Source organism: Athene cunicularia, assembly GCF_003259725.1.
Source record: "Athene cunicularia isolate RWA chromosome 5 unlocalized genomic scaffold, athCun1 chr5_part2, whole genome shotgun sequence".
NCBI classification, from domain to species: Eukaryota; Metazoa; Chordata; class Aves; order Strigiformes; family Strigidae; genus Athene; species Athene cunicularia.
In genome coordinates, this window is record NW_020799102.1 from 7,075,818 (window position 1) to 7,087,182 (window position 11,365).

Consider the following 11,365-nt stretch of genomic DNA (forward strand, 5'->3'; position numbering starts at 1 on the left):
TTCTGGGGATCAAATGCAGACCTGCCCGGTCACAAGCCTATCCTACAAACCTCGTCTCCAAAATGCCACACAACCACAAAAGGAGTGGAGTAAGGTCAGGCACACATCTCCAGGAAAGGAGTGGTCACTCTGCAAGGAAGGCAGCACACAGGATAGCAGGACTCAATCACTGACAACAAGGGAACCCCAGTGTCCTGAGCCTATAGTCCAGTGTAGATAACACCTTCGTGCCCACCTCCCCCTGACTTATCTTGACTTCTATACATTCTATTCAATGCAAACTATGCTCACCCTGAGAAATGAAATGACTCCTACTCAAAACAACCCACAGAAGCAGGAAGAAGGTAAGCACAGGGACACTCTCAGACAGAAACAACAAGCAATTCCACATTTTAGAAATGGTCCACAAGTTCACAGAAAAGACCTGATGTAGTCAGATTTGTTTTACCTTTTTATTTCTTTAGGGCCATTTTGTTGTAGTCGTGCACAAACAGCCAGGAAAAAAGACATGCTAGCAAGGGCTGCTCAAGAATAAGCATTCAGTCATTACAAGAAGGGAAGAGTGCAAGTTCTGCTGATCAAAATCCCTCTGAGGCTAAAGAAACGCAGCTGGCTTGTTGCATCAAAGTCCAAACCAATCAGGGACTCCATCTCGTCTGGGGTCACCTTTCTGCCTCTGCTTCTCTCTCTCCATATATTTATTCTTGAAGTCCTCAAAAGAGTGAGTTTCTGTGTCTTGTTCTTTCTCTGGAAATAGGTTGGGAAACTGAAAGGTTTGTCCTTGGCCCTAAAGAGAAAACAAACGGTCAGAGAGACATTCCAGCCTTTCTGCAGTAGCTATGATGCATATACTTAAAATGAAAGACCACCCTGAAGTTTCAGCTAGTGTAAAACAGTACCGCTTAACCTCCCAAAATCTCTTTCCACCCCTCTCCCCAAGATACACATATATCCTTCCCCCCTGAAAAAGCTAATTTTCAGCCTTTCCTCTTTTGTGTGCTAATTAAGACACTGACATATTTATTTTTTATTTTTTTTTACAGCTGAATGGTCAGGAGATGGACACCTCTTCAAAGACTTTGAACCAGCTCAGAGATGTTGTATGAGTCATACAGCAAAAGCAAGATGAGGAAAATAAGCAATTCTGTTAAAGTTAACACCACTGGGGAAATACATGGTGGAGCAGGCATTCCTTATGTTAAAACTCAGGATATGAGAAGTGGTTATAGTTGTTTAGATCTCAGCTCAGGATAAGAGAGCAGTTCTAGCAGCTGTTATTGCAGGGTGTAATGTGGGAATACAGAATAACAGATATCAGAGGTCTCTTATCAACAGGAATAAAGACTATGGTGTAAAACAATTACAGTGGGAACAATCTGTCTAATACATCACTAATGAGATTAAAGTGATTACATCTGCATCAGTCATTCTGCCTAACAGACAAGTCATTTTAGTGAAACATCATCATCAGATCTATGTCTCCCACTTGGAAAATAAACATTTGCTTGGTCTCTGGTTTTTATCTAACAGCAGGAAACCATTATTCTGTGGAAATGTTCTATCCCATTAACATTACCTACTTACTTTTTAGTGGTGTTTGCACTAAGCACAACTTCATTAAACTCAACAACATCAGCCCTTCCATTCTGTATGGGACTTTGCATTAATAAAACTCGTAACTGATAGCTTGTAACTTTAAAATTACTCTCCAACATACTTACAAATGTTACCATACATTAACTTCATTGGCAGAATACCACATATAGAAATTCAACAAAAGCATTTAATTGTTTCAAATGAAAAAGTTTGCTTTTTTCAGGTTAGCCATTCTTGCAATAAATATAATCAAACAAGAGGCCCAGTTATGAAATGGTTCCACAAAGGACATGAAAGGAGCCTTCCACAACACAGCTACCTATACATTTTGGGATCAGAAATGTGACATAATTAAATCCAAAAAAACCATCACCATGTCCCTGACCCAGCTGAATGTGTGCTATGTTTCATTTAGCCATATACACTAAACTGGGTAATTTACAGGTGTGAAAGAATTTAAACCTCAAGCATACACTTCGGAAAGAAAAAACATGACTTATCCCAGTTGAGTTTATCCAGACTAGAATCTAGGAAATATCAACTCATACCCAGCAATGCTCTGGTTGTTTTTGTACTACATACTTCTTGGGGGTTTCCTAAAAGCCTGACCATACTACAAAAACAACAAGGGAGCCGCTGTGTACATTGCTCTTTCCTTGATTCTAGGCTGGATAAGATGAACTGGAACAAATCAAGGTTTTCCTTTCCACAGCGTACACTCTGGGGTTTCAACTCTTTTGTACCTTTAAATTACCAACAGGTATGCTTATATATAAGAGCTGTGCTATGACAAAGAAAGAGTCGTTCCATTTCAAGGTACAGAAACTGGCCTTATCAATGTGCTTGATCAATCCCAAAGCTGTAGCCTACTGAAACTCTTCCTGTAGTAGGATCAGCAGCAAGCACCCTTGAGGCCAAGCGCTGCCCAAGACTTTAGCACAGTGAAGCATATGGAAAAGAATTTGTTTATATTACAAAAAATTACTGTGCTTCAACTGCACCGCGGGCAGGTCACTCAGCCCCATGGTACCCATAGAACAGACAGGGCCAATTCTAAGGACTCGTCTGCCCTGGAGAGGAAGCCATTTTAGTTAAACAAGTCAGAAAACAATTCAGGCTAACATGGTAGGCATACCACCTACACTGAAAATTTGAGAACTATTTATATTGGTAACAGTGTAGTAAGGGACTGTTCTTGTTATGCAGCACTTCCATTCTGGTATGCTTCCAGGACCAATGCACTTCCCTTATTGGAGAATGAAGGAAAGCTGTCCCTAAAGCATACTAACAACATCCATGGTAATTCACTAAGCATTGCAAAACAGTTATTATTTTAAAAGGAGGGAAAAAACCAAAAAAGAAAGATATGCACAGAGGCTGTAGCAAAACCAGACAAACCTTTCAGCTGTTTATCAAAGTGCTCACAGTTCTCATTTCAAGGCTGGTGAAAGTCAAATATTGAGCTGAAAATGTCAATCTGTATCTGGAGTCTTTTAATAAATCAAAATCAGCACAGACAAGTTGGCTCTTTCCACCTCTTGCTTTGTGAAGAAATTCTGATTTTGGCTGGCAGCCAGACACGATTTGAAACAGCCAAGACATTACACCCTGAGAACTGGAGGTTGATAAATCTTAAGTAACAATACTATGCAGTAATACTGCACTGTAAGACTCTGGCGTGATGAAAGCTGTATGAAAAATAGCTGTTGTGCATGCTCAGTAGCTAGTTTTCAGAAGAAGCTTGTATCTTGGGTATTTCAAAATTTCAAAAATACAAAAAGGCATCAACTTACATAAAGGACTGTGAGTCTGTCCAGGCATATTTACATTCAGTGTATCTTCAACACAATGCCAGAGGCTACTGAGGTTCAAGCTCATATGCCACCTTCTCAAAAAAATGGCTACCAAAGGAATGTAGGGATCATCACTCCTCTATGCAGTGCTGCTTTTCCTTACACACAGCACCCATTTAACAAGCATATGACCCTCAGAATGAAATCCTAACTGAAATAAAGCAAACGACTAAATTTTTACCAAGTTCATCAGGGCTTTATCTGGTTTGCAAACTGCTATAACATGAAATGCTGGCATATTCAACCAGAAAGCAAAATTCTGGCTTATTCATAAACCTTGTATTTGTTCATTGTTTTACCTTTTGCAATCCATTTAACCAAGGTCATCCTTCTAATTAATGAATTATTGAAATTCACATAAGTCAAAATAAGCTCTGAAAAAAGCTATGGCTTGGTCCTCCTTTAGAACTTATGCCACCATAATTACCTTAGTTAGAAGGGGAAGAAAATAAGAACATCTTTTTTACCTGACATAGCTGTGCTAAAAAAAAATTCCCATAAAAAAGAGGGACAGTGGCAAAAAAAACATTTTGCTCAGATAATTTAGCCTGTCTTGGAACTGAGTGCTGCACTTCCAGCAAAATAATTTCTTCACCAATGTGAAGCGATACCCTGATATTCTGGAATTTGTCAGGATAAACTCTACCACCACATATTCTTACATTTAAGTGAGCCCTTACAATATCCAAAAAAAGAAAAACCAAATAAAGCAAGTCAGAGAGAGGTGGTATTGAAACACCTAAAAAATAAAGGCAACATGATGATTTTACACATTGCTATTCTCAGTTTAGGGTCTTCCCAGAAACCTCCCTTTTTCCTACAAATTATAAGGTTATGTACAAGTGAGATGTCTGGTCCAGTGTTTAGATAATAAAAATGGGACCCATTAAACTTTTGCTCTTGCAGTACTCTAATCCTCACTTCAGCATTACCCTAATGTAAAACTGATTTATATACAAGGCCTGATGAGGATTCAGTTGTTAAATGCTAACATCCTTCAAGATAAAAGGTGATCTAAGCATCAAACATTATTTTCCTCTTAGATTTCAAGACTTTGCCTTTAGAAAGAATGAAAACACACCTTGTTCTCCAAGTCTGTAGGAGTTACCACACAGAGTGGTACAAATTGCCTCAATTCATTTTAATGAGAGGTTAAGTGACCATAATTAGGCCTATGAAGTCAAGTGTTAGCCCTTCCACCCCTGAGCCTCTTCTCAGAAAACTGCTGGAAGGATTGTCTGTCACAAACTCACTTACAATTCTCTGACCTTGGTGTCCCTTGAAAAGTTTAGGAATGGAAGGTCAGCACAGATATTATTGTGTAGGAATGACGCAGCAAACAGTGATCATGTAAACAACTGTGAAATCTTCTGATTATTTAGATAATTGAAGCACTTACTACTGTCCCTCAGAATCAGGAGAAAAGTGATGTTTATAGCATCGTTAACTAAAAAAATGTTGGACTCCAAGCAGCATGGGATTCGGTCCAGCAGTAGCAGCAAATGCAACTAAGTTTAAATAATCCACTGCATTTGAACAATTCTCCTACTATTGCAGTGGTAACATCTGATATTAAAACCCATTTCAAAACAGCACAGAAAACAACTTCAAAAATCTATACAGGAATGACACAGACTACAGAGCATCCAAGCTTCCTCTGAATTTGCTACATGTCAAAAGAAAACCACTGTCACATCTGATGTGCAAATGGGTTAATTACTATCAATGCACTGGACACTCTAAACAGGGTTTGAGGAGAATGCATTTGCAAAAACGTTCCCACCGGCGCCATCATTCATGCAGCTAAATAGGTGTTAGTCCTAATGTTGACAAGGTCAGATTCCTTTTTACAGCCATCTACATTAGATTTCTCAAAACAGGTTTAATTAAAAATAGGTCTAGATTCCAGAGGCTTGTCTACAGTTGTGCTCCCACGGGTGCTAACACCTGTTGAGCTAAACCAGTGAGAACAGTGAAAGAGGAGGAGGGGATGTTGTTGTTTTTTTTTAATTTCCCTGATGTTGATGCAACTGTAAAGTTTCCCACTGGCTTTTTTTTCTTTTTTTCATTTTAAATAACATTAGGATAATTATAACTGTTTGGAGTAAGAAGAAAGGTTGCTGTATTACATCCATTTTATCTACTCTGCAAAGCAGTATTGCCTTGATTTTAATTTAAAAAATAAGTGTAAAAAAGTAGCATAGCATTTGATATCCACGGCTGTAAGTCTCTAACTTAAACCTTTCTCACCACATTCCAAAAAGGGAAAAAAGACAGGCAGGCTCTGGAATGGCAAGATATTGTTGATCCACAACCTTCTATGATTTGAGGTATTTTTTTAGTGTGAAAATATTATGCTTGGACAGATCATGTATTTGTCCAGTTACAGCCTGAGAATAAAGTAAACAGCTCTGAATCTCCAAGAAATAGTATTTGGAAAAGAAAGGACAACAATTCTTACATGTGGAACAGCTGGGGCACTAATCTGACACCTAAGGGTATGTTGACTATGACTTCATACACCTTCCACCTCTGAGACACTTGCAGTAAGTTAATGGACACGTACGTTGCGCTGGGACACATAAGGTGATGGTTTTTTGAAGCAGGGAAGCCTAACTGGTCAATTTCATTCAGGTAAACCACACCACAGCTGCTACCAAGTCACGCTGGGAAGAGCAATACTTCCACCTAGTGGGCAACGAAAAGATCAACCCAAGACCTTCCAAAAACATGCTTCTTTTTCCAGTCACAAGCAGTTTTAACTTGAAACTGGATTAATGAGAGAAAACACAGCTGGTAAAAATGGTGGGAAAGCCCAGCTACTCTGACTCACGGCAGATGCAAACTAATTCTCATGAAAATAAGGATTTTACAGTGGTTACCAAAGACTTTCCTAAATTAGGCAGATATTAACAATGGACTGCATGGGGCCTGTTACGGCCTGAAGCACAGCATGAATGAGAATGAAGGCAAAACCTTCAGTTTCAGAAATGACACTGGGTTTCTGGCCTCACCCACTGTTTAAGGCTGGTGTGAACACAGAACTGGGAGCTCATTGTCTGAGACATCAGAGCTGGTGATGAAAAGCAAAGAACAAAAGGAAGAAGAGAACGGGAGGGGAAAAAAAAAAAAAAGGACAGACAAACCTAAATGTTAAAGGAATTAACAGACACCAGCAACGACAGAAAAAAGGAGAGTAAAGAGACAAGGAATGAGGTGAGGGGAAAATACACAGACCAAACTTCACTGACAAGTTTAGTAAATGGTCAGGATTCCCTCACTTGAGACCAAAAGGTGGTCCCCTCATTCCTTTCATGGGACAGACAGAAAACATGGCATTCTTTAAAAACTTGTGATGCTGCTATAGGACAGAGAGATGCAGTGAGGGACACTTGCTGTCTCCTGTACCATGAACAGTCCTCAGCCACAGTACCCCAGGGCTGGATGCACTGCCCAGCTGACAAAATGACCAGTTACTGCTGTGTGACTGCCTCCAGCACCAAGCTAGTTTGGGTAATTCTTCACCATGCAGCTACCTTTAAGGTAATGGCAACTACTCTAGGTTCAGAGGTTTTATGTGAAATGTATGCACAAAGGCACTGCCTTAAATGAGTGGCTTGCTCCACAGAGCAGCAGCATTGGGCTTCCCACTCCTTACCCGCTAGGATCTGTGGGTTGCAGACTACCTCCTTCTCAACTCAGTAGACAAAAGAAACAAGACTGCATTAAACACAGTGAAATAATATTTGAGAACTGACCACAATTCGCTAAAGGTCCATGTCTGCTCCAACACTGGGAAAAAAGTTTCTAAAAGCAAAGAAGTCTCTATCAAGAAGCTGTGACAATGGAAACTGCCTGCCATTACCTACTAAGGAACAACATTCGAAGAAAGATCTCCTCTTAACGATCGTTAACGACCGTTCATCCCTGATCTCTTGCAGACAAAAACTTAGCACAGACAACCCAGGAGGGAGAGTCTGCCCACCAAAGCAAACTCTTCCTTGAAAAAGAAATGTGCTTTTTAGCCATTGTAATGCAAAATCCTCAAGGAGATGAGGTTGCCATTAACTTCATCAGAGTAGATCAAGGTTAGTCCTCATCTAAATACAACTCTGTTTCTATTAACATGGTACTTTATAGTGTTCTTTTAAAGGTAAGGGCTGTGTAGAACAACACACTCTACTCAGTTTTCTTTCCAATCCCCTTGCCAGAAGGGTCTTGGAGGAAAAACTAAGCACATGTAAACTTTGAAAAATTTAAAAAAAAAAAATCTTATTTCCAGTTGCCGGTGCCTCTTTCATTTGACCCCAAGTCCATATGAAGTTTCATGCAGTCTTTAAGATCACAGTGTTCCCCCCACACTGAATCCTTGTCCCAGGATGGAGGAACAGTGAGGTGGTGTTGCCAACTGCAATTTTGAGCTTATGATTTTACAACCATAAATAGCACTCCTTTAATGTAATTTTGGTATGTGAGGGGGTTTTCTGTCACTGGTTGCATTTCTTTTTTAGATAGAGACAGGTAAGCCCAAGAGAAGTCTAAACTGTAATATGTTCCTGCTATGAAAGAAACTTGTAAGGGCATGAAGCTCCTTTTCCACTGGGCAACCAACATACGTTTCAGAACCCAATTTAGCCACAAAGCACGCTTGTTAGACATGACTAAAAGCTCTCCAAGGAATATGCCTTAGTCTTCTATGAAATCCAAAAAGCTTTAATAAGAAGTTCCCTACCCTTACAATATATTCTTTCATTTACTGGACATTTCAGCAATCAACCACACAAATCGTGAACCTTCCAGCACACAGAGTACAGGGTCAGCATGAAACTCACTGGCGAAGCAGCACCGTATGACATCAGACCATAACTTACACACAGACCTCAAACAAATACGGGACTTGAAAACTAACCATCTGTGTGAATTTCATTTTCTGACTAAGTCATTTAAATCTCTTTACAAACTTTGGCACATATTTAAAAAAAAAGTCATTATTGGAGGATTGGCAGAAATGTTCAGCCAAACAGACAATTTACTGAACACTACTTGTAGCTTGGCAGGTTAAAAGTCCCTTCCTCTTTCCCCACAAGCATCCACGTTAACTCACCAGCTGTACATAGGCAACCTTGTAATCTGGCTTCTTCTCTCTCTGATTCTTGTGATTCCTCTTGTTGTTTGCACCTGCAGAAATGAAGAGAGTTCCACCTTTTACTTCCCAGGACTTCTAAGTTCCCCAAAGCAAGGCCAAGCATACGGGGGGCACTTTACAAGTTCTGATTTACTGTTAAGAGGAATACTCTTTCTTTAGTATCAGTATAGCATCACAATTACTAAAATGTACTGAAATTGGTAGACACTACTGTCCTCATTTACAAGTAGGGAACTGAGGCATCACCAGACTCAGGCTGCTGACAATGGCTGTGCCTTCATGTCACACACAAAGTTCGCAAAGAAGGAGATAAGTCTCCTGAGCCAGGGGTCAGGAGCAATAATCTGTCCCAACATTAACAGCTTCAGGAACACAAGGAGAAAATGACCACTAAGCAGCTTCAAACTTAATTATTACTATGCAGCTAATGAGCTGGATCCACTGTTTATACACCAGGAAATTAGACTCCACATCCAAAAAAACCAAAGCACCTCAACCTTCTGTGAGTAGCTGAAGTGGTGACTGCTGGTCACAACTCAGTGGGAAGTTCAATTTAGTCCCTGTATGTTAGGCAGACATTAAAGCTCTCAAATTATTAGACACTCTAACCCCCCTTCCTCTTTTATCACTGAATATAGACATACTACCTTCACTTCCACTAGCAGTGGGGGATGAAATGGTCACGAGGACAAGCATGAGTATTTTTCAGTGCTGTTTGGAACTGCATGTTTTTGGGAGTTAAGACTTTATCTGTTTTTCACATAAGCATATTACAGATTATCCTTCCATTGTCTTTCTTCTTTCATATGTTCTGAGTTTTACAATCTTACTTTGAACCTTTTTCTTTCATTCTCCATTTTTCACTATTACAGCTCTTTTTTCCTACCCCTTTTTTAAAATCATCACTACTCTTATCATTATAAAAATATCAATCGACTCCTTTGCTAAAGTCAACTGCATGAAAAACTCTGCCATCAAAGATGTCCTAACAAGTCACTCTCCATTTGATTGACACACTGCCTGGTGATCAAAAAGGTAAATAACACAAAAATTATATTCCTGACTTTGCACTGCATCCAAACTGCAGAGAAGCTCTGGGGAAGAAAGCATTCATATGTAAAGGTACATTATATAAATTTAGCTTATTTCAGTTAGAGGTGGATCCAAGTCCAAGTTCAGCATAACTGAAACTAGGGACGTTGTTTTCTTTTTCTTTTGGGTTGGTTTTATGTTGAGATTTTGGTGGGGCTTTTTTTGTAGGGGTGGCACAAGGGAGAAACACCATGAGTGGAAGCATACTACGTCTGTAGCAAAAATGCAATAATGACAAAATGCAATGATGAAAAACTGAAAGTCGATGAAAAACTGAAAGTCTGTCAAGATGTTTTACTAACATTATCTACCGGTCTAGCAGAGTACTCTTCTTCGCTCTACAAACTTTCCCTTTTGTTAGGCCATAACACTTCCTCTGTGTGTATGACAGGTAATCTCAACTCACACTTTTTAAAAAAAGGCTATGGCTGAAATTAAGTTTAATTATTAATTTTATTAAAACATGAAGCAGTTCCTTCAGAAGTGAGGCACTCACTGGTCTCCAAGGAGCAACAGTACCAACTACAAAAGCATACAGCACAAGCTAGATACCTGTCAAGATGATAGGGCTTATTAAATTCACGTTTCTCTTTTTAAAACTAAATTTATGTCATAATGTAATCAAATCATTCAAATATGAAATGGTGTAGGGGGACAAATAAGTAAGCTGACAGACACCACCAGCTAAGCACCTGGAACCAAAGACTGTTGAAATCTAATGGACCTTTTGATAGTAAAAGTCAATCACGTGTGTGCAGGGATGCTGTATTCATTCCTTTGGATTACTCAAACGCACTTACCATACTGTATCCTGGTCCTCACAGCAGCTACCGGCACATTGTATATTTTTTCAAGGTAATTCTTGATATCCACTTTTGTCATTCTAGGCAATGCAAACACATTGTGGGGAAAGAAAGAAGTGTAAATTTTTAAACAAATAAAAAAAAAAAAAAAGAGCCAGAGTATTTACAGACTGGTTGATACTCTGGAATAAGTACATCTTCTCCTTTTAACCAAGATACCTTGACTGCACAAAAGTATAAACTCAACGTAGACTACATACTGCTACAGAAATGTCATTATCCATAAACTGTAACAATGACAAATATTTTATCCTCTGTAGCCTCAACAGTGAAAACCCCACATATATTCTGTATTCAGCGACAGTGGTAGGCTTTCTCATTGCCCGAGACAAAACCCCTTCCTTTCTAGTCTTCTGAAGAGCAGTTTCTAATCTTTTCAGGGCCTGCCACTTGAGGGCTTTAGTGTGTGCAACTAGACTGGTCAGGTTGAAAGAAACAAACACCTGGACATCACCTTGTTTCCTCTGGATCATTTTCATACGAACTTCCTTCTGAAGGGAAGGCTGAGCCTCACTAACACTCAGGAAAAGGAGCCAAGCAAGACTCGTACTTAAATTAGTGCTCTCGCAGCCCTCTAAAAGGCCTCCCTGAGGCAGAAGCCCCTTCATCCTGCCCAAAGGGTGGTACTTGGCCTTCCCCTCAGCTAACAGGACAAGCTGCAGCCCAGGCGGCGACAGGCGGCAGCGGGCCGAGACCTGCGGCAGGGGAGAGGGCGAGCGCTCAGGGTGCAGCAGCGGGGGGGGGGCTATGCCAGGCCGTGCCCCGTCCCCCGCCGTGCCCGCACTCACTCCATGGAGACGCGGAACTGGACATAG

The 11,365-nt window shown here is 40.1% G+C and overlaps 1 protein-coding gene across 1 annotated transcript; it reads right to left on the minus strand.

The window, feature by feature from the left end:
* Positions 1–433: 433 nt before the first annotated feature.
* On the minus strand, positions 434–11,357 carry MRPL23 (mitochondrial ribosomal protein L23). The gene is made up of 4 exons (XM_026850566.1): positions 11,339–11,357; positions 10,488–10,570; positions 8,554–8,627; positions 434–787 (listed from the first exon to the last, which is right to left on the minus strand). Exons 1-4 carry the CDS (start codon positions 11,341–11,343, stop codon positions 623–625), a joined length of 327 nt encoding a protein of 108 aa, XP_026706367.1. The 5' UTR covers positions 11,344–11,357; the 3' UTR covers positions 434–622.
* Between the last annotated feature and the right edge of the window lie 8 nt (positions 11,358–11,365).